The following is a 23,153-nucleotide window of genomic DNA, read 5'->3' as shown; positions in this document are numbered from 1 at the left end:
TTATTGAAAGGAGGAAAAAAAGTGATATATTTTTTAATCCATGCCTATGATGACATAGAAATGAAATATTATTCTTCATCATTTCCTCTGAGGTTTTTATACTAAAAGTATGTGATACTTTCTACATCAAAACTGCCACCTTTTTTCTTGATGTTACCCAATATGTTAACTTAGGCTATACTTTATTACCGTGCTTGGGGAAATTTATCAGATGCATTTAGATTACCAGTTGAGTTGTTTGTTAGGGGTAGTAGCCAATGTTTGATACAAAAACTAAATGAGGAAATTAACTTCCTGTGACAATATTTTTTTTTATCCAGTCTAGTTGGCCAAATTGCACAAATAGGGTTTTGACCTTTGCAAACTGTATTTAGGAGCAGTGTACAGTCACAGCTCAGTGTCAGGGGACAAACCGAGGTTATGAGGCCATAACCCTAATATGAAAATACATTTTACATATTTTGTAGGAATCCAGAACAACCCACAAAAAAACTTCATAAAACTGTGGGTGGAACATTCAAACTCAACACAGATAGACCCCAGCTGGTTCTACAGAGGTTCAAACCCAGGATCCTTTCACTGTGAATCAACAACACACACACTCACATATGTTACTTTAATGGCTGTTGTTTGTTGAATTATGTTTGTTATTCCAAATGTTTATTGATAACAGTATTTTCAAACCACAGAAATGTTCCTTTTAGTCTCTAAATCTCACTGTCTATTCATGGTAGACATTAATTATTGTTTCAAATTAAACCACATCTCAGCACTATATGGGCATGTAGACACTGTGGGTGACATTTTCTATATCTTACAGTGACAAAAGAAAATTCTGTCTGTCTAATTGGTTTAATGACCAAAATAAAAATTTCTAACAAAGTTAATTGCAAGAGAAACAATTAAGTGTTCTCTGCTAAGGTCATTTAAAAAATAAAAACACAGTTAGAACAATGTGCTAGAAATTAAAACTCATTAATTTGGCCTCATTTGTTTTATTTACAGAAAGCATTTACAGACATGGTAAACTAAATACGATAATGAGAAAACAATGAAAGAAAAAAATCCAGCAGTAATGCATTTTTAGTTTAATTGTGAATTTGTAATGTAATCACAAGGATGACGTACTCAGCCTTTTTGGCCAATTTATTTAAGGCGAGTAATTTTTTTCAGTAACAAAATATATTTATATATATTTGATGTTTTTTTTGTCCTACATTTTTCATTCCAACAAAAAAGTTCTTGAATGAAACCCAGAGGACATGGAAAAGAAAAAAACTGATCTGACCAGAAATATGACTGGGTTGTTGCGATGTTGATGAAAAACAACCCTGAGTTACAAACAAAAACATTAATTTTTAAACCTCCTAATACCACAAAGAATCTTAAATTATCTGATGATCTTTCCCCAAACTTCCCTAGTTTTATAGGTCTGTCATGTGTTTGCGCTGATGTGATTTCAGATGATCCAGGCGTTTGAAGCTGAGGCCGCAGACAGCGCAGCAGTATGGTCTTTCCCCTGTGTGGGTACGCTGGTGAACCTTCAGTATGTCCGCTCGTGTGAAGCTCTTATCACACATGGTGCAGCGATGAGGTTTTTCCTGTGTGTGAATTCTCCGGTGCAACTTCAGATTCCAGAGGCGGCTGAACTTGTTCCCACAGACAGTGCAGCAGTACGGTTTGTCACCTGTTTGGCCACATTTATGTGTCTTTAGCTCAGAGAAAGAAGGGAAACCTTTTCCGCAATGGCTGCAGAGGTGAAGCCCCTGCCCAGAGTGAATCCTCTGGTGGACTTTGAGGTTACAGGCTTGAGTGAAAGTCTTTCCACACTGGGTGCAGGAGTATGGTGGCCCTTGTCCGGTGCCTTTATGCGTCTGTTTGTGAGCCTTGAGAGAGGCAGAATCAGGGAAGGACATGGAGCACTGGTTACAAGTGTGTCTCCTCCCTCCTCTTCCTGCTGCCTGATGCTGCAACCTCTCTCCCAAGTTTAAGGTGTCACTGTATGTATCTGAGGCACTATATATATCCTCTGTGCTGTCTAAAGAAGGGTCAATTCGAGTGCCCTGGCCCCTGAAGCTCAATCTGCCACCTGAATCACCAGACACATGTCCAGGGTACAGGATACTCGGGTCCTGTAGATACCCTTCCTCATTAATCAATAAACAGCTGAACTCTCCACTTACATCAATGTTAGTCCTCGAGGGTGAGCCTGCAGGAGGACTGACCAGGCCTCTTCTATTCCCTCTGGCATCTGCTTGGTATGCTTGATGCTCAGATCCTTCAGGTGCTTCCATGTTCCCCTCATAGTGGCCTATGTAACTCAGATCCTCACCCAGGTGGGATGGTGATCCTTGTAACCCATCTAAGTTATCCATTTCTATCATGCTGGCATCGCCATAGCCAGTCTTGTCAAAGCCACTCAAGTCTTCCATGCCATATCTGTTCTGGAAAAGTGGTTCAGATGGGTCACCTGAGTGTCCATGATGGCCTGATTCCGGCCTCTGGTCAAAGCCAGTTTCCCAGTTCACATGGCACTTTGGGATCTTTTGGTCACGTTTACTGGTCCCCGGCAGACCTGATGTGTCTGTTTCTGACCAATGAAAGGAAGAGAAAGGAATTATGGGCATGTAGAATTTGTCAACTTTCCTTTAAAGTGTGCAAAAAAGTTGCAGTTCTGCTAATCTTTCTTCTTCTTTTCACTCTGGACTTCTCTCTCCGAAGACATGCATTTGATTGGCTCTATTCACATTCTGTGCTTTTGCTATATGTTTGACATGAAGTTACTTTAAACCAGTATTAGGTGAAAGTACTGATAATTTTACATTTTGGAACTAAACATTATCTCCATTTTCGTTTTATAAGTCTGCTAATTAGAAAATAAATCTTTCAGGGCATATGTGTGGCAGGACTGCCGTGTAACTTGTAATGCTAGAGTGTACTATTAAGACCGTGTTGGTTTGAGTGGAGTATATTGTGACTTTGCTTGCAATATTACACAGACACAGAGAGTATTTATACAAGAGGGACCGTGTGAATGCTTTGACTCTTGAAATGCAAGTGTGTGTATTTACACATGGCTATTTTGATTATCACAATATTTTTCTGAAAGAATGTCATTTTGGTTGTTTTTATGTAGGAGGAACTTAATCAAATTTTTGTAATGTTAGTGTGCATATTTTGCCTTTTTTTGTTCTTTACTTTTCCCTGGTTAATGCCGTGTTTCTGTACAATAGCAGAGAAGTACTGTTGGTGTCATTTGTGGTGTCTTGCTTTAATGTGTAGCAAGACTATCCTATGAAGTGTGGTAACTGTCCACTATAAAACATAATGCAGAGTAAGACCCACAACACTTATATGTGACTGAAATTAAAAAGCTATTAAAATAATTTCACTGATAAGCTAATTAAAATTTCCTTTGAAAAACAGCTTTTTAGACTGACCATCCAAATTGACTCCCCATCTCCCTTGGGACTCATTGGTTTCTGGTGTGATGTGAAGGGCTTCCTCCTTGAGCAGCCTATCCAACTTTTCACCTTGTACACCTGGAGACTGGCAGACAAGGAGAATGACAGCATTAATACAGGGTGTTTAACTCTACACACCTCAAGAGAAACGATAAGCTTGGCAATTGATCAACATTTGATCATTAAAAGAAGAAATTTACATATATAATGTTAAAAAGACAGCAACCCCAAGACCTTTGATCCTGCTTACTAAATATTTTACACACTGTAACCTAAATCAATGAAGCTCATTTAATGTGATAAATTGCCATCTACCTGTGTTGCCATTATGGCACTGTGGGCCTCTGGTTTCGCCTCTTCCACTTCATGATCAGGTGTCTCCACATCAGTTCCATGGGAGCTTATTTCTTCCTGCAGCATACTCTCTTGTTTCAGGCTTTTCTCTGTGACAGAAAAGGAGGATGTTATTAAATTGGAAAATGTGACTGATGTATTTTGCATTTGAAGGACTAATAAAGGCGTATGGTATGTTCCAAACTGTCACATTTATGCCAAAACATGAGTAATTTAATATATTGCTTGCATCTGGTTTGTGAATGCTATAACATCTGTATGGGGGGTGTTTTATACCAATCATCAGAGAGATTTTGGTGGAGTATCACTTTAGATATTTAAAGCAGCACTGATTTTTTTTGTTTTTTTTGTTTTGTTACTTTTGGCTAGCTGGAATACCTATGAACACAATCGTTTTACTTATTTTATAGCCAATGTGTTACTGATCAATAACATATTTACAATCCAGCAAAAACAGAGTAACATTATCATTAAGTTTTAACAGTAGTTTTAAGACACAAAATGTGAACCTATCCTTTAAGGCTAATTACATCTAGAAAAATATACATCTCACAATTCTGTCTTGACTTCTACATTTGGAGTCATTTTTTTGGCCACATGGCAAATTTAAGTTAAGTATTCATGCTCCTTTTAGTTGTTTTTGTCCCCAACTCCTGATGACGATATATTATATATACAATATATTAATTATAATTAAATATTAATATTTCTCCCATGCAGAAGGTGCTCAGCCACATTAGACTATCAAGTGAATTCGAAAGTCATTCATAAGAAAGCAAGTGTGCACTTAGTCATCCCTTAAGACATAATGAGTGATTGCAGGATATGGATCAATAACACCAGACAGACTCACCTGTAGCTCTGGATTTCTCTTCACCGGACCCCGCTACTCTCCCGCAATCAATGCACCTCCCCCGTCTGTCTCCCTCTCTTTCCTTGCGCCGACCCTCAGACCACTTCAGTCGCCTCTTCAGGGACTCGACCTGCTCCCTGCACCGTGTTACCTCTTCCAGAAAGCTATCCTCCACCAGCCGGGTGATCTCATACATGGCGGCCTTAAAGACCGTCTCCATTACACCAGAAAGTTGGGACTGAAACGTCACTATACTCTCAGCCATGATTACAATGTGTGATAACACTGAACAGTTGTTTATTTCCAGTAAACTGAAGAGAATGGAACTTTCGACGTGGGGTGAGATTTGTTGGCTACAGCCAATGTCAATTTCCCTTCAATGGATGTGCCAGTTTCTTAAACTCGGCTCTTAGTGTTAAACAGGTTGTAGACGTACATTTGTTGGTCCAAATTTACCGCGTGGCTATTTCCATCAGACCAAACCTAATGTTAAACAAACTGGAGAGTCGTTTGTAACGTCAGCGTTAGCTAACTAGCCTGCTGCACTAGTTTTGATTACGAACACCATCTGATAAGTAATTATCGGAAACATGAAATTGACACATTCAACATGCATAGATTTTATGTGTAGTGCAAGATTGGGTTTGAAACACAAGAAAGACAATGGTTTAGCTATAATATAACGTTACAATTGGTTTCCGTTGAGCTATCGCATTTCCTTCTGATTCCGTAAACAACAGCACTTCCGAGATTTAAAATACGGGTCGTGAGTTGGGACAATCTTAATCTTTTCAGCTTTATGGGTGTCTGTTAAAGAATGAGTTGTCAGTCGAGAATGGTGCATGGTGTATTGATGGTAATTAGTCACTGACATTAGTACCACTTTATTGTTTTCTTACCAACTTAACATATATCTAAAACTCACACATTAAGATTTAAGAGGTTTACCGGATATTTTGCTCTACCCCCTCCTCCTTTTCAGTCGATGTGCGTCACACAAAGCAGAGACCGCGTCTGAACATAGGAAGGAGCCATGTTGAACCAGCTCCTAATACCATGGTTTTAATAACGCTACACTAAATCTACTGTCAAACGTGGACTCACGTGGACTCTCAGTGACTCGGACGAACGGTAAACCATATCAAAAATGTCAGCGGACGATTTTCAGACCAAGTACGCCTCTGTCATGGAGAGTATGCTCAAGAGCGCTATCGCAGAGACCACCAAACTTTTCGAAACTATGGTCGACGACCTGAAGGCAGAAATATCCAGAATCAAGAAGGAGAACGAGGACCTTAAAACAAGATGCAGCCAGTTTGAGAATGGGAAAAGCCAAACGACTGTTTACACGAAAGAAAGTGAGCCCTTTCCATGGCCAAACCACTGCTCTGAGAAACGTGACACAGCTGTCCAATGTGGTGAGTTGTGATCCCTCGTATAAATAATTGTACAAAATAACAATGTTATTGCCTGTTGCTACTCTGTTATGTTTTTAGACGATATTTGGGAATGTATTCGTGTTATATGGAATACATAAAGCAGCTCCTGTCAATTGATATAACAGTATCTTAGCCTAGGCTTGTCATATCTAAAGCGTGGGATCCAAAATAGGAGGGAAACCATACTATGCTAGCGGAAGAGGTCAGGATGTGGTCTAATGGTTGTTTACAGGACTAAACCGTTGACAAGTTTATTTCCAAACAAGATCACTTGAAGAAAATACATTGTACCCTTTTTACCAGTTTGGCTTGCTTTGATAATATGCTTTGTATTTACTACAGTAATTTCAGATCTATGTCTGTAACATGGAAGATGACATGGAATAGAGCATGTATAGTAGAAATAGGTTATATTGAATGAATTGTCTGAATGAAGTGAGTGTGAAATATTTCCAAGAATGCTTTGTCAAAAAAATAGTTATATAATAATTAAACTGGGTCATACAATTTACTTGTTTGTGTTAAGACTTAAAAATTGTTACAAATTGTTACATTTCAGCCCTCCATAGCATTAAGTGAGGGTTTTCTCAAGTAAAACTGATTTTGGGATATTTATATATCAAACAGTTTATCACGTATCAAAGACTTGCCTGCAATGTGTTACACAAATAATTTTGTCATGAGTGGTATTCTTCCCTCTCCCAAAGAAGCAATTTAATATGTGGGAGTAACGGGGAAATCTTACGTATGCATTTTTAATGACATTTGGACTCATTTTTCTGAGGCAGTTGGTCACACCCAAAAGAAAAAATGTTAATAGTTTAATCATGAAAGGAACTAAACTTCCCACAAGTATTAAAACAAGTGTTAATACTGGTGTGTTGACCTGGGCTGATGATAAGGACAAAGTAAAAGTTGCAATTTTTTTATCCAGTGTTTCAATACATAGGCTCTACATTACTCTCTTGTAATATTCTTCATCCTTTTTTTTGTTTTGGTATAGCATGGTATAGATCAAAGACCTTGCCTGCTGATGAATAGTTATCTTAACTTGTATACCCTAGTTTTGCATTAATGTAAAGACTGATGGTGACTGGAGACTTGATATTTGTGAAGTCGTAATCTGAACATTAAATTTCTCTGCCTCGAGCACTGACAAAAGAGGGAATCTTTTCTTTTATTAATGTGTGTAACGAGCCATAACATGAAGGAGATTTTGGTGGTTGGCAAACCAGATTAGAGGTGCATAACTGCCACTAATTGGACTGGAGTCACTACACTCTCATTCATGGAGTCCTTCAGTCTTATGTTCACTTGGGAACATGTTCCACTTGGGAACATAAGACTGGGAAAATTCACGACACTAGTCCAGTCCAGTGTTATACCTTAATATCAAACATGTTTGAAAATTTTTACACCAGCCCAACCCTACTCAGCAGTAATTCTGATGAGGTCCGCTACAATATCAGTACACAGACTTGCTCTAACATCTGGCTTGTTTCTGTTTTGTGATGAGAAGCCTCAAGTATCCACAAGTATACTGGTCAAACCAACTGACCAAATCATCAGTGACAATGATCATGTCATGTTTATGTACTAAAAACAATAGGGCCTACCGCAAAGTCTGAGCAGCAGGGCTCTTTTGTCATCATGAATTCCCACAGTCCAAGAAAGCTTTTATCTTTGAATGATGTGTTTATTGTCATTTTCATCTCTTGGAGCACCTCTTTTGCCTGTTGCACTCGTTCCTGACATGAAATGGAAGAATGAGAAGGAAAACAAATTCCTTAACAACATAATTTCAGTCATAATGTCAACAGAATTATGAAAACTTACTTGCCCAGGACATTGAAAAACGGCTCTAGGAGAAACTTCACCTGTTCCACACCATGGTCCAGGACTTCTAGCTTGTCATATGGCCAAGAGTCATGGTTGAAATACCTCACTGCCTTAACTGTTGGTACATCCTTTATGTTCTCTTCAGTAAATGACAGAGATAGAAAAGTTGAAAATACATAGGCCTGTCAACAGCGCTGTAAATATATCAGTGTGCTTATGATATAATGGTAAAATACCACAACTCTCCAAGTAGGCTGCTAAATCTGTTTTTGAGGTGTTTCACTGTGGACCCACAGGCCAGTTCAATGGCTCTTTGTAGTCTGGGGGCACACTGGCTGACTGGTTGACCCTCTGCCGGCTTTGCAGCTCCACCTTTAGAAATGATAAAAATTAACTTAAGATTTAAATTTAAAAATCATACAAAATTAGAACAATAGGTACATTTCCTTAACGTGAAATAAACATCAGATTTTATATAAAGTACACAGTACAAATATGTACCTGATATTTTAAGCCTTGTCTCACAGCTTCTCCTCCTTTCTGTTGGTGTTCCCCCTTCAGACATCTTACCATCAGGTTTGGGTCTGTCTGGTAGCGAGGAGATTGACGATGCCACTAACAGCCTGGGAAGACATAACTGTTTGAAATTATTAAGGGGAAGATACAAAAAGAATTTCACCCCCTAGCCCCCTTTTATCTCTGTCTGCCTTACCTGAGGTGGGGTTACACAATTTCTCTGGAGCAGCAGGCTGAACTGGCTGCTGGAAGTGACAGGAAGTGGCAGAATGCCACAAATGTCCTGTCCTCTATCGTGGCTTTGATCTGCAAATAAATCATTGTAGTTCTCATTCTCAACCCTCATACAACACCAAAGTTGAAGTGATTTCAGCAATGAAATACTGTCCAACTGAAAACAGTGAGATGACACCTGCCTTGCTCTGCCAGCTATGTCTGCATTGGCCAAGGCATCTGCTAGGTGGTCCTTGTGCATATATGCACAGGGGCACATATCATTGAGTATTTTTATCATTATTATCATATTTTATTATTTGGACATTTTTACATTTAATTTGTAATGCACAATGCACTCTTAACATTTAATTTGCATATTAATAGCAATAGCAGCAATTTGCTATGCACAATGTACATTTTACATTTAATTAGAGCATTAAAAGCAATATCTTGCCATAAGTTTCAAATTCTGTTTTTATCATATTAAATATATTTCATCATGTATATATTTGGTAATTCAAACATCATTGTGCATGTGTTTTAAGCTACGTGTATCTTTTGTCATTTTTGTAACACTGCTGTAACACTGAAATTTTCCTTTGGATAAATGAATTACTCTGTCTATTTGTTTTTAAGTTTACCTACCTCTAAATATTACGCTCTTATGATAAACCTATAGTACATTTTTTCCTTATCATTATATGGAAACAGACATGAGCAACAGACTCGCACACACAGACACCCCTTATCTTCTGCATGGGTGTGCTCAACCTCAATATGGCCAATTAGGATATTGGATAAGTCCTCCATTATCAATGACACAGGACTAGACAATCTCACATTCTTCGGTGGAGCTGTTGGTGGCATCATCTATCATAAATGATAGGGCAGGGGGCGGAGGCAGTTTTGTCACTAGTCTTTTCCCAGAGGTTGTCTGATATCACTTCTACTAAACTGGGCAGAGGCCATGTTGTTTGCATAGATCAGAGTCACATTCGACCTGGTCTTCATCAGTGTGACCTGGGATTCGAATTTTGTGAACGACTGTTCCTCTTTTTCTATGTCATAAGCAGCGTTGAACGTCATGACCATTTAATTATTTTATCTTCAGTAATGATAATTTCAAAGTTAACAGTAGAAATATAGCATTCTTTTTTTCTGCCATTATTGTGCGCTTCTTGGCAGATAATGTGATGTTGCAGTCAAGCAAAACTTTTTTTTTTTTTTTTTTGAAAAAGGTAAAAATGTTTAATTTGTTTTGCATCACTAAGGAAACCATGTGCACTGTTTGTCTATGTGCGTTTTCACGAGTACCTCCTCTGCATCATGTTTTAACAGTGCTTAAAGCTTGATATATTTGAATGTAGTTATAAGCATTTATTATTGGTAAAAATGCTGACTATTTCTTTTTATTATTATCATTATTAGGGCCCGAGCACCGTCCCGGTGCTGTCAATCAGCCCATGAGTAAATTCTTTCGGATTTAGACTTTACGTACAATAAGATGAGTAAAGCATGAGCAAAGAATTAAGCGGCAGTCAGGTCTATGGGTAAGCCACAGCAACACTGCCGATCACCAATTTCCACTCACGAACAGTTATTTGCTGGGTTGAAAACTCTTCAGCTTCCGGAAGAAAGTCGTAGAACATGTATACCAACACTTACATGTGAAATTATGAAGGGAAAATCAAGCAAAAAACTGCCTAGGATTAATAGGGCAACCTCAGTTCCTATGTACAGATGACACACGTATTTATTTATCTTTTGATTCCAATGATAATATGCAGTTATGTACATTATTCATACTATCTCACCGCGCTTTGTTTTTTCATAGATTCTTAAACTCTGTAATGAGCTGGCAGGGAAGATCATGCAAGCTAGTTCTTTGTAGATTAGCAGGTTTCTGTTCAATGTATTTACCAGGAGTCAGAGCAAACAACATTATGGGATGATGGTCACAGTGCATGGCCTGTTGCAAAATGTGTATAGGGGAATCACTGTGTGCAGCTTGAATTATGACTTTTTTTTTGGCGATTCAGGATATCAGTTTAAAAAATAACTAGTTATCATGTTTTGTGTTTGTCTAATTTACAGACCTAGTTCCTTTTCGCACCATGCTGGTGGAACAGTGTCAACCACTGAGAAATTCATCACTGCAAAACCAACAGCAACAATGCAGTTATGAGGAGATGGAGTATGGTTTGCAGGACAACTATGGGACCCATGAGGAGGGAAATTCTCAAATGGCATTTATACTTGTCAAACAGGAGGTGTGTGAGTATATTCTTAGTAGTAGACAAACTTATGCTCTTGTTTATGTCATCTTGACATTGAAATATGTTTCACTCCTATACAGGAATCTTATGATGATTCTTCTTTGCAGTCTATCTTGAAGCAGGAGGAAGTTGAGCCCACTGTAGTCTCTAATGAAGGTAAGAAATTAAAACTTACTTTAGTTTTCCAATTTAACTTTGATAATTTGAAGAATATAATAAATCCTATAAAATTAAGTTAGGTTTTAACACTCACAATTCTCACCATTTTACTTTGTCTCATATATTCTCCATGATATCTCCATCAGATTTACCACAGGCCACTGCTTGTGGAACTGAAAACGAAGGACCTCTCATTAACCAGGAATATTTAACTGGAGAAATGCTGGAAAAAGATGAGGAGACCCAAGTAGCCCTGGAACTACCCTGTTTGCGAATGGATAGAGGTTTACAAGGAGTCCAGAACCAATTATCTGGACCAGAGCATTCATTAGTTATCTCATTCACTGCAATAAAAGATGACAGGGAAGACAAGACAGAGGTAGGACTTGTAACATCTGAAGAACAACCAGTGATGACTGCTCAGCAACAATCAGTGGTTGAAGCACTTGAAAAACAGCAGCCATCAGTGGTCCCCCAACAATGTCAAAGAGAGGGAGAAACATCAGTAAATGAACAAACCGGTGTTACTCTTCAACGATATGCTGAACAGTTAGCAGAGTCGACACCACAAAACAAAGAAGTAGCATGTCAGGAACTAAAAAATGGAATAGCAGAAGCTGAGTCTAATTCCCAGCCAGTACGCCGCAGAAGAGGACGGCCACCAAAGAAAGGAAAATGTCCACAGCAGCCAGTGAAAGAAATACTTGAGTCGCTATCTTCTGATATTAGGACCGAGCAAGATGTGGCAAATTCCCCTTTATTAAGTGAAGAAGAGGTTGAGGTCTCTTCTACAGTCGATACAATGAATACAACTGCATCTGAGTATCCACAAGCATTTCCAGTTAAGCCTACAAACACTTCATCCATTGTCACTTCATCAGTCCAGGAGAGAGTGCACACTGCTTCAGGAGATGTAGGTGAGAGTAATGTTGGATCTTTGTCTGTTTCAGTAGCATCTTTTTCTAGAGGACGTTCCTCTGAAATAGGAAAACCATCTGTATCTCAACAGCTTGCCATGGAAACGGAAGCTCCATCCATTGAAGTGTCATCTGCAACTGAATCATTAAACTCTACACCAGCGGAGTCACGACAAGCACCATTAGTTCAGCTTAGAGCACGCCGTACCTCTGTAACTCTGCAGGATGCAATTCTACTAGTTGAAGCCATGAATCAGTCAACGGAGGAAAATACACTCTCCTCTCCAAAGAGACTGGCAGCACCACCCCAAAGCCAGCAAGCTCCCAGTGTGTGTACCTTACAAACTGTGGATGAGGTCCCAGCTGAGCCACAGACACCACCGCTTCTCATTCAAACTTTTGAAGCTGCAGGCAGTCAACACATAACAGAGACTGCAGCACAATTGACAAATACACTTAGTGCCAGTCCTCGGGTTACAAATTCCACTCCAACCAATGAAGCTCGAACCCACATTAAGGCTGTCATACCTCAACAACATGTGGTCACTCTTCCTTTCAATACTGTTTCACTGCCAATGTCATCATCAACTGCTGCAACTCAAACAAATGCGCAGTCACAGCAGCTCCTTCCCCATCCTCTCAAAACATCTGCAGCACCAAGTGAACAGAGTAAAGCCGCACCTCATAAAATAATTATTGTGCCAAGATCAGTACCCTCATTAATACATCATAAAATTACATGCCTTTCTGCAACCAAGCTTCCTACTTTTGTGTCAACAGTTGTGGCTGCACAGAATACTAGTTTACTTCCACCTTCTCCAGCTGCAAGCTTACCTCTTGGAAAACCTTCCTTTTCCCCTGTCCCTCAAGAAAAAAAAAATGTTACCTCCAGAAAGTTGTTTCCTGTTGTCCTGTCACAATCGACCAGCACCTCAACAGACCAGAAGTCAGGGATTCTACCACAACCAAAAATGACAATTACAGTTCCGAGATATGTGCCAGCTGTGGCCTCAAGGACACATCAGTCACAGACAGTTGTTCTTACAAGGGAGAAGGGATCAGCAGGACCAGCGGCTTCTGTGACAGTATCATCGTCACAGTTAATGTCTTCGTCGCAGGAGTTAACGGTGTCTGTGGATGCACGAACCACTTCAAATGGAGTGGTTATGATATCGTCTCAAAATAGGGTTAATACAACTGACCACATGGAATCTCCTAAACAAACTTGTTCCAGTTTAAAAATGTCCGTTCCAACTGGGCTAGTGCCAGCTTATGTGTCTCCACTGGAACAGAAGCTCTCACCAATGGTCAGATTAACCAAGCTGCCATTTTCAGTTTCAATCAAAGAATCAGTGCTGGTCTCAAGAGTGCTTCCAAATAGTTGCTCTGAAACTCAGTCTCTTCTGAATGAGAGTACCACACAAGAGAAACTATCATCTGTAGTCTTATCAACACAGCCATCAGAGATGCCAATGGTATTCACAGACATTTGTCCCAGTTTAAAGAAAACTTCTGTATCTGTAAACACCTCTCAGATATCAGAAGAGCAAAATGATATTCAAGAAATGGCATTGTCATCCTCTGAAACGTGCACCATTTTGGGAGAGTCATATGTCAGCAGGTATGTGCACCCATCTACACCACCCAAGGTGACAGCACCGGTCTTGGAGAAGTCAGCAGCAGCAGCCATCGGCATGACTGAACCTTCAGCTTCTAATTTTGTGGAGGAAATTATCAGTAATGCAGTTCAAGACTGTGCACTACCTAATGACCCCCTCACAGAAGACAGTCAATCAGCTGCCCTCGTACAGCTAACCTCTATCACATCCAAGGACACATCTGAATCTGATATACGGATTACTAAAACCCAGTTCCTGGCACAGCTGGCAGTGTTACCTATAGTTCAAGCCCCAGAAAAGGTAATGTAATAGTAGCAGTCCCCAGTTTGATTAGGAATATTATTAACACTGTGATAAAATAATATTTGCACTGGTTACCACGCATTCAGCCAGCCTGTAGTGGGCATAATGAAGAATGGGGCTGCAGCAAATAATTATTTTTACCAGCCGCAGCAGCGGGGCTGATATTTTGTGCGTGCGTGCGTGCGTGTCTTTTTCACTATTTTAGCTTGATAAATGACTGAAGCAATTAATAGAAAATGAATACTCAACTTTGTGACAGGAATGTATACCCCAGCAGCAAAGCTGTTTATTGGCATTTCAGGAAAAAATCATTTTTTTTGTAAGTTGTAAATATGAAACATTATGTAGTAAACTGACCGAGAGATTTAGGAATATGCAATATTAAAATTTGTAGATCATACTGGCAGCATTAATTTTGTAAATAGCATTGATGATCATCATGTGAATAAGTATTATTATTTTTTTACTGGAACTCCTGCAAAAAATATTATGGTTGCTCTGTCATATACTTTTTGCTAAATGTATTTTTCTTTTTGCCTTTTTTGTAGGCCTCCACTAATGACTGTACGGATGCCAGAGCTTCTAGTGCAGAAACCTCCACCAGTGGCAATACTCACTTACAGAAAAACTCCCTTGTGGCCCGACTCCGAAGTCACCTCAAAACTCACTTGCAAACTAGAGGAACTAAAACAAATTCAGAACTTCGCACAGAAACAGAAGCCACCACTGTAAGCCCTAAGAAACTTAGATTAGAGGATGATAGTCCAAATGATAAAAACACAACCAGTGAATGTATTCCCAATAGCCTTAAAAGGCCAGGTGTGGTTGAAGATGTTACATCTCTCAATAAGGCTACTAATAACCCCATTCCCAGTAGTCCAAGGAGAACTGGACCCTGTAAAGATGCTTTTAGACCCAAGAGGAGTGTTAGCGAACCAACTAAGTCAAAGACTACTAGTGAATCCACACCAAGGAGGTTTAGTTCAGGGAGAGATGGTGTAGGCTCTAAAAATACTAAACCCACTTCTGTTAGTCCTCGAGGGTCTAGTTCATCAAAAGATGATGCAAGCCCCAAAAATACTAAAAATGGCACTAGCCCTAAAAATGCAAAATCCACTTCTGTGAGCCCTAAGAGGACTGGTTTGACTAGAGAAGGTGCTAGTCTTAAAAAGACTGAATCCTCTGCTGTTAGTCCTGGGACATCAAGTTTGAGTGAAAATGGTACAAGCCCTAAAATGTCTGAATTGATTTCTGTCATCCATAGAAAGTCTACTTTCACTCAAGACAGTTCTAGCACTAAACAGATTAAAAGGGAATCCAGTTCTTTCAGTCCTAGGAGGAGAACCACAGGTACTGCTATAGCTACAACAAAGAGTGAAACCTGTTCGCCAAGTGTTAGGTGGCCTAAACTGGTTAAAGATGGTGTCAGTTCTAGAAAGACAAGGGAATCTACTCCTTCTAAAAAACCCAGATTAATTCAAGATGGTACTGCTCCTAAAAGGAATGCAAGAGTTTTGAATGCTAAGAAGTTAGCTAAAGCGGCAAAAGCCAAAACCATAGCTAAAATGAAAAATTCCAATCAGTCCAAACTGCAGAATCGAGCTAAAACAAGCCAGTTAGCAGAGAACAAGGCTAGCTGTGAGGCTGTAAGAAAATATACAACTAAAGCTGTGTGGATTCCTCCCAGGATTCCAGCCAGTAAAACACCATCAGCAGGTGGAAAGAGGTCATCACTGTTATCAGTAAAGAAAGAGAAAAGATCCCCAAAATCCCAGAATCTTACGGTAGTTTACCCCCCCAGTATTTCTCTCCACCCCATACCTGTCAAAGCACCACCTATTATATCACCACTACAGCCCTTGTCAGTCATTGGTGGGCGTCTGCTAAAAAATCAGTGTGGGGAGTGCGGCCGTGTCCTCAGTAGCAGTGCTGCCCTTGAGAGCCATGTAAGTCTTCATACAGGACGTCGACCTTTTTCATGCACACTCTGTGGGAAGAGCTTCCCAGACTCCAAGGGTCTTAAACGGCATGGCCGGGTGCACCGCAATGGTAGGATCCATACCTGCCAGCAGTGCGGCAAGGGCTTTGTGTATCGTTTTGGCCTCACCAAACACCTACAGATGGTGCACAGTAGGATTAAACCTTTTGTCTGCCAGATCTGCAACAAAGGATTCTTCACAAAGCGAGATGTGGAAGCCCACATACGGATCCACACAGGGGAGAAACCATTCCACTGCAACCTCTGTGACAAAAAATTCACAAGGAGAGTAGAACTGAATGTGCATTTGAGGTGGCATAACGGGGAGAAGAGACACTGGTGCCCATTCTGTGGAAAAGGATTTTTAGATTTAAATAACCTGAAAAGGCATAAGTATATCCACACAGGAGAGAAACCACATTCCTGCCCACACTGCCCCAAGCACTTCACACAGTCAGGCCACCTGAAAAAGCATGTAAAAAATGTACATAAAATTGAATGAGAGAGGAGCATAAATGCCACTGTGTTCCACTGAGAATTGTATAGATTTTTATAATGAGAGATATTTAGTCTTGTAATGTGAGAATATTTTCCTTTCTTTGACACAGTGGATTTCTAAAACAAATGCAAATATGGAGTTGCAGCCCCATTTTTTTTTATCTATCAGGGGATAATGTCTTTTTTTTATTGTAATTTTAGAAATGCTCAAAGGAATAGTTCAACATTTTAGATAATACTTAATTGCTTTCTTGCCAGGAAGTAGATAAGAGGATCAATATCACTGTCATGTCAGTGTGTGAAGTATGGAACTGGAGCCAGGAGGCGATTAGCTTAGCATAAAAACTGAAAGCAGCCCATCTCTTTAAATGGTAAAAAAAAAAAAACGGGGGTCACGTCTCCAATGATTGCCTGGCAACCTCACAGTCAAGACAATACTGGGAAGCCACTGTGCTCCTGACAGAGTAAAGAGAAAAGTGGAGACATGAATGACGACGATGTCAGAAGTCTCATTATAATAATTTTTTAAATCAAGGTTGATGCTAAGAGTGTATGTGTGAGAAAAACAGCTTTATTTTCTCTTGGTTATTTAAACTAATAATCCTTAGTTTTTTTTTATTGAGCAGGTGATATCACATGATATGTGAGATCGAGTAATGTGAGATTGGTCATGGGCTTTAGTGCCAACATCTGCATATAAGAGCCATCACACTGATATGTTTTCTAATTGGCTCATCACAATATTGTCAGCAGATATGTTAAAATCTCTTGTGATATCATTTAAAAAATTTTAATTTTTATTTAAAAAATCATTGCAAAAGTTTTGATAATTTTGATTGTAATATTTGACAGCTGTTACAGTATTATTTTGGAACTTATAGTAAATAGTTAAAGTATTGAGGTATTGAATTGTAATTATTAGTTATTTAACTGTAAAAATGAAAATAGTTTAAATTGTTTTTGTAATTTAGATAATTTATATTGCTGTCTCTTTCATTACATTGCTGTTCTCTTCTGTTGTTAAAGATGGCAATAATTGTTAATTGTAATGCTTGTGCAATAATTTGCCACGTTAAGCAAGGATTATTAACGTGCATTCACACTGAACATGACACAAATTGTCACCTCGCAAGAATTTGACCATTGGAATGTATTTGCAGTCTGTGTAATCCTTGAAATGCCAGTGAATGTGACTGTACAGTCATTGTCTGTCCAGCTGTGTATGTTTGTACCTCAGACCAGACTCTAATTTGACCTCCGGGCTCATCTCTCTCCTCACCTTCTGTACAATCATGAAGGAGGCTTATAGTTCATATCACTCCAGTTGATTTCACTTTGAGACGACACACATTCGTCTCAATTCATGCCACAATCATATCGCCTTGAACAAACTCACATCTGATTATGTTTACATTAGTTTGTCTGCATTTGTGTTGCTTGCAAATCTGGCTTTGTAATATAAATGTATATGTTTGGTCTCCTTTAGAGGATCGGTCACTGTCCCGTAAGTAGCATTAGGGCACAGCTTCAGCAGCCAGCTGTGTTGAAGTGGAGCAAATTGAAAGTCTGACTGAAGTTGGATTTAATTAAACATTATTTTGTAATGTCAAATTGCACAAAAGACAGTTTAGATGCTTGTCTTTTAATTTTTTCTTTTTCTTTTTGTCTGAAAGACGTTTTGAAGTTGTTTCCCATTTTCTTAAACTGTTAATTACATTCAAGCAATTGTTGGACATTTAAGAAACTAAATATTCTGAATTCATGTTGATTTGACCTTGATTAAAAAGATGTATATTTTCTTGGTCCTGTCATTTGAGAAAAAAGGTAATAAATGTAGAGATGTCCAACTAACCCCTATCTGTGCACTTTTTTGCGAGGGAACCTTTGGATTTTTTTTGAGTTTGGCAAATGTTGGTCAACTTTCTTCAATAAGCAGTGTGATTACAGATCATTTCTATTATGAACAAAAACTACGGAGTGAATAAGTTACAGTAGTCCTGAGAGCTCAACACACTGCACGTTAAGAAAACATGCAAAGAGAATGCTAATGCTAATGCTAATTTAGAAAACCATCCATTTGACAACACATGCGCTGCAAATACACACATTACAACCAAATACAGAAATGTGCTGCAAGTAGCACAGATGGACAATGCAATAGTTTCCAGGGGACACAAAAAGCATTGATAGAGATTTTTTCTTAATTTCCTTGTGTTTTATCTAATTGCACTTATGTTTTCTTAAGTTGTAGTGCGTTAAGCTTTTAGTGCCACTGTAGTAAGTATTATTCCTGCAATCATTGCTTCTGCGACCACAAAGCCCACCACAGCAGACCAACTGTTGCATGTACAACACACCCTGTGGACCCTGTGGTTGCCTTTGAGCATTGAATAAAATTTTTATTTCATGAAAATGTGAAATGTGTCCATAGATCATTTACTTTACACGTGTATTTTTACATGGTAAATGTGATTAAAAAGGGAGAATAATCTTGCTTCACTCTCAGATTATGCACTGATTTATTTTTCTCATGAGTAAAAGGTCCAAGAGTAACTGTGGGTATATAAACCATAGCCTTGCGCTGTGTTCTACACTTGGCAGTTACACCCAGAGTATCAGTAAAGCCACCGGAGACGAAGACTTAAGACAAAATTATTGCTCATTTCTTTTATTCTTTCAGAATAAAACATTTTCTTTAAATATATTCATCCTTGTCCTAAACAAGATCTCTGCTGCTAAAACTGAAACGTATTATAGACACTAGAAAATGTTCAAACATTACATACATCTGAATGTTTTTCATTGCAAACAGTCTAATTCAGACAATTTAAGTATATATTCGTCATCCATTGTTTAATCAGTGCTCACACTTTGCGCTAACAGCATATCTGGGCTTAAGATGACTGTCACCAATGTGTCAGTCCATCATGGTAGCAAATTGTTTTGAGTAATTTAAAATCATCAACAGTGTCCAATACCTGATGCAGCATACAGAAATAAGACACAACCTAAACTAAGCCCTTCAAGGTCTGATTACAAAAGCAGACACCAACAGGCACAACCACAGTGGCAATGACAGAGTTAAAGCAGGAGGGCCATCCGAACGAACAATTGATTGGTAGCATTTTCCCACATTGCCAACTTTATCTACAGCTATGATCTCCACAATCTGCGAGCAGCAGGAGGCGTTGTAGTTCGCCTGGACAACAGGAGCACTCAGAGAGGTGTATGAGAGGGATCCATTACCCTGTTGCAGGGAGATTCTCTCGATCCCAGTGCCGTTTCCATCAGTAAGGTTGGCCGAGAGCTCCCACTTGAAAGGTCCACACTGAGAAACATCCTGAGGGCAATCATCAGCCTGCACACTAACCACTTCACACAAAGGCTGATCAAAATCTGTTATCTGAAAAGAGAACAGAAAAAGGAAGGTGAGGAATTTATGTGTTCTGTGCATGTGTTCGTTGGCTTTGTCCAAAAGCTTTTGTATTTATTTATTTCACTCTATGTGTGATCCAGGATGTGTCTGAATACCTTGGTGACAACAGACAATCTCAACACGACATAATTGGAGTCAACACCACTGGACGACTTGGCTTCCACAGTCAGAGTGACATCAGTGCCTGATGGTGTGTCGGCAGGTGCCGTAATGTTCAACGTATCATTAGTATATCTTCCAGTTGTCAAGGTGAGGCTGTCAAGAGAAGACAGAAAAATACCTTTCTTGGTTACAGGAACTGTAATTGTTTACAATCCACACACTTGATTTTGATTGAAATTTAAAGATGTAGAGGGTGAGAGGTTTCTGTTGTGGGCAGCTTGCGGTTAAGTAATCTGTTTGGGTGGAGTAATAACATGTGACCTACCTTACCTTAACTCCAACTGGTGGGTAGGGTTGCACATGTAACTCCACCCAGATTTTACTTTGCCGCAACACACAAGTGTTTTTTCTAGTTTCAGACCAACGCAGTTGTCATTTCCCCATCCAGTGGCCACATTGCATGGCAATTGCACCCATGTGAGTGCCCATGTGCATGTTGGGCTTAAAATGAGGTGTGGTCAGGTGCATTGTTATCTTGAGGTAGTAGAAAGCGATTGCGTGATTGACCAACAAAAACCTGGTCTGAAGTCAATGGTGCAGTGTCTTTTCCACAACCTACCTTCTGTGAGAAGGGGAGTAGCATTTTCCCAAAATGTTGCCGTATCATTTCATTGATTATAAGGACATTTAATAAAGGCGTTCTTTTTAGTTTCCTCTCCTCACCTGCTTGAGTAGGACATGGGGAAGTTTCTATCATTTCTGGCGCTGATGTGATACTGACCACCAGAGCCCTGGGTCATTACACTGAAGGGGAGCTTGAAGGCTTCTCCTGGCTCCACACTGCTGTCTACCACAGCCTGGAGAGAAAATGGAAGAAAAGAACATGGGAAAAAAACTGGTGAAAAAGCATTTTTGAAACATGTTAATATTTTTCCATGTGTAACGCTCAAATAAACTGGGTTTATATCAGTGGTTAGATATAGCAAGGTTCCCACACATCCTGGAAAATCTGGATATCCTGGAAAGTAGTTGGCCAGTTTTCCAATCATGGAAAACACATGGAAAATGAGAGAAAAGTGAAATGGTTTCAACATTCTCCTGTTTTTGGGCAACGTTCTGGTCAGGATCATGTTGATGTTCAAATGGTAGGCTAGTTTATGGATGACAGTATTTTGAATGGGCTGCTATCGGTTTTGTTTGGCTATGCTGTGAATGCAACCTGAAGTCACATCACATGCTGCAGGTTGGATGATTTACAACTTAAGTAGCTAAAACTAAACTAAAAGGTCTTTATCCTTTAAATGTCACTGTTGGTTGCTAACTCTGGTAGTTTTTATTAGGTTTATAGTTTAACATATTCTTCCCAATTCTTCCCAGCAATGTCTCACTTCAAACCCATTGCTGCATTGTTCAGGTAAAACAAACCAGGTGTGACAGTGGGTGTGACCTTGGTGAAGACTCCACTTTATATTACTAGTAAAGGGTCTAAGTGTGATAAACTGATGAGACCTAGCGGCAGTCTGCATATTTGAATGCCACATTTACTTATCTAAAGTTAAATCTAGATTTGTCAGTTGGGATATTGTAGGCTACTATTTGTGTTATTGGTTTTCAGGACAGGCTTTTAAGTTATTGGTGTTCAGGCAGCAATGGTTAATAGTATTCATTAAAAAAGTGAGTGAGGTTATGAATTAATAAGGTTAAGGATAATAGTAATGATAAAATTTATTTATGTGACAAGGCTCTTACCTTTCGTCATAATTATTTATTTCCTAATTTCCTAATTAATTAAGCATGTGAGAGATGATTTCGATGATTTAGATAAGTATATCCAAGTATAGACTGCACTTATTTTGAAACATACTTCGACAGATAGGAACATATTGGTGGATGGTGTGATTCCTGTCTATCACATGAGGTAGATCATCACTGAAAATGTCCTGAGAAACTATCTGTAGAAAAGAGTGGAAAACCTGTGCAGTAGGCCAATTCCTTTGCTACCCCCATGGTTTCTGTTAGTGATCATCAAACAGAGGCTGCATGAATGGGTAGACAGATTGTGAGGAGGACGTGAAGAGACTGACCTGGATGTTCACTTTGGAGACAGACATCTGGGTGGTAGACTGCCTCTGAAATTCAGAGTTTGACACTTTGTCTGTTCCTTTCAGAATGACAACAAACTCCCCCTCAGGGACCATGTCAACAGTCACCAGGATGTCTCCGCTACCCATGTCAGTCATCGTACCATTGCTCACAACCTCAGGACCAGACACAGTTACTAGGCCAATGTTTCCAACACTCATTGATGACGGACCTTTCCTTCCCATTACTGAGAGCATCAAGGTGGCTGGCTGGCCTGGTTTCCAGAGGAGAGAAGGAAAGTAGAGAGAAGAATGAGAGGAAAATTCATTTTTATGGGTAAAAGTGGTTGATTGTTTCAAGAGTAAACCCTGGATCATTTTTAGAATGGGTGGTGGAGAGAAGCCTCGATTTTCACATCCTTTTCATGGGCTGAAATGTGTGATCGATAGGTTTTCATAGGCAGCTGTCACTTTGGTGCACTAATTACTTTTCACCACTAGATGACAATGTTGTAGCCTAAGATAACACATGCTCAGCAATTAACTACATACTGACTAATACATATGTATATTTTAGAGCTATCACATGATAATTCATGGACAACACATTTGATATTATGGGTGTGAAACTATCAGAACATGCTCTATGATTGGAAAAAATGCCCACAATGTACAAATATATTACTGTTGTGAAAAAATTAATTTAATAAAATTAATTTATTACATATGTTACCTGCTTGTGGACGCCCACTGAGTACTGCAAAACCTGGGTGAGGTCCCTTGAAGCTTTCCACAAAGTTATAGATAAACGTAATGGTACTCTGGCCTGGAAACACAAGCACACACTTACAGTAAATACAGATACACACTAAGAACTCAGTGAACCTAACAACTTTGATAGAAGGAGCATCAGTCTTCAAACTTTGCATGGACTGAAAGCAGAGGGAATACATATGCTACTGATAAGAAACACTTTGATCAGTGCCACAGCAAAGACATCGCCGCCAAGGACACGATTCTTGCTCTCATCAGAGCCACCAAGTCAACAGTACATAGGCTGATCTCTTGACACCAATGATTGACAAATGTTCAACTCAGTTCTG

The 23,153-nt window shown here is 39.3% G+C and overlaps 3 protein-coding genes across 4 annotated transcripts in view; 1 reads left to right on the top strand and 2 right to left on the bottom strand.

The window, feature by feature from the left end:
* Positions 1–989: 989 nt before the first annotated feature.
* LOC111217988 (zinc finger protein 500-like) lies at positions 990–5,438 on the bottom strand. Of its 2 annotated transcripts, none has more exons than XM_022740066.1 (4): positions 4,672–5,438; positions 3,780–3,907; positions 3,441–3,549; positions 990–2,590 (listed from the first exon to the last, which is right to left on the bottom strand). In XM_022740066.1, the coding sequence occupies exons 1-4, from the start codon at positions 4,934–4,936 to the stop codon at positions 1,425–1,427; spliced, it is 1,668 nt and encodes a 555-aa protein (XP_022595787.1). In that variant the 5' UTR covers positions 4,937–5,438; the 3' UTR covers positions 990–1,424. The 2 variants fall into 2 exon arrangements, with proteins under 2 accessions (XP_022595787.1, XP_022595788.1); XM_022740067.1 differs by having other exon boundaries at positions 990–2,584.
* Positions 5,439–11,508: 6,070 nt separating this feature from the next.
* Positions 11,509–16,596, top strand: LOC111217932. Its single transcript, XM_022739978.1, has 2 exons — positions 11,509–13,952; positions 14,504–16,596. Exons 1-2 carry the CDS (start codon positions 11,529–11,531, stop codon positions 16,433–16,435), a joined length of 4,356 nt encoding a protein of 1,451 aa, XP_022595699.1. The 5' UTR covers positions 11,509–11,528; the 3' UTR covers positions 16,436–16,596.
* Positions 16,597–19,116: 2,520 nt separating this feature from the next.
* Positions 19,117–23,153, bottom strand: part of LOC111217887 (von Willebrand factor A domain-containing protein 7-like) — an 11,796-nt gene continuing 7,759 nt past the window's right edge. The window contains exons 11-16 of the mRNA XM_022739908.1: positions 22,973–22,982; positions 22,784–22,876; positions 22,054–22,325; positions 20,693–20,826; positions 19,963–20,122; positions 19,117–19,834 (exon numbers count right to left, since the gene is read on the bottom strand). Coding sequence (XP_022595629.1) covers positions 19,454–19,834; positions 19,963–20,122; positions 20,693–20,826; positions 22,054–22,325; positions 22,784–22,876; positions 22,973–22,982 — 1,050 coding nt within the window. The 3' untranslated portion in view covers positions 19,117–19,453. The remainder of the gene's footprint in view (positions 19,835–19,962; positions 20,123–20,692; positions 20,827–22,053; positions 22,326–22,783; positions 22,877–22,972; positions 22,983–23,153) is intronic.

This window comes from Seriola dumerili, unplaced genomic scaffold (genome assembly GCF_002260705.1).
Source record: "Seriola dumerili isolate Sdu_G_001 unplaced genomic scaffold, Sdu_1.0 BDQW01000050.1, whole genome shotgun sequence".
Taxonomy (NCBI): domain Eukaryota; kingdom Metazoa; phylum Chordata; class Actinopteri; order Carangiformes; family Carangidae; genus Seriola; species Seriola dumerili.
Note: the sequence above shows the minus strand (reverse complement) of the source record. Positions and strands in the feature narration are given on the sequence as shown.

What these genes read in the sequence shown, in the direction of transcription:
- LOC111217932 (XM_022739978.1), top strand. Translation starts at nt 11,529, where the DNA reads ATGACTGCTCAGCAACAATCAGTGGTTGAAGCACTTGAAAAACAGCAG. An exon ending in TAGTTCAAGCCCCAGAAAAG is followed by an intron (nt 13,953 to 14,503) that starts GTAATGTAATAG and finishes CCTTTTTTGTAG; the next exon opens with GCCTCCACTAATGACTGTAC.
- LOC111217988 (XM_022740066.1), bottom strand. Translation starts at nt 4,936, where the DNA reads ATGGCTGAGAGTATAGTGACGTTTCAGTCCCAACTTTCTGGTGTAATG. An exon ending in GTGCCATAATGGCAACACAG is followed by an intron (nt 3,550 to 3,779) that starts GTAGATGGCAAT and finishes CTTGTCTGCCAG; the next exon opens with TCTCCAGGTGTACAAGGTGA. An exon ending in ATGGGGAGTCAATTTGGATG is followed by an intron (nt 2,591 to 3,440) that starts GTCAGTCTAAAA and finishes TTCATTGGTCAG; the next exon opens with AAACAGACACATCAGGTCTG.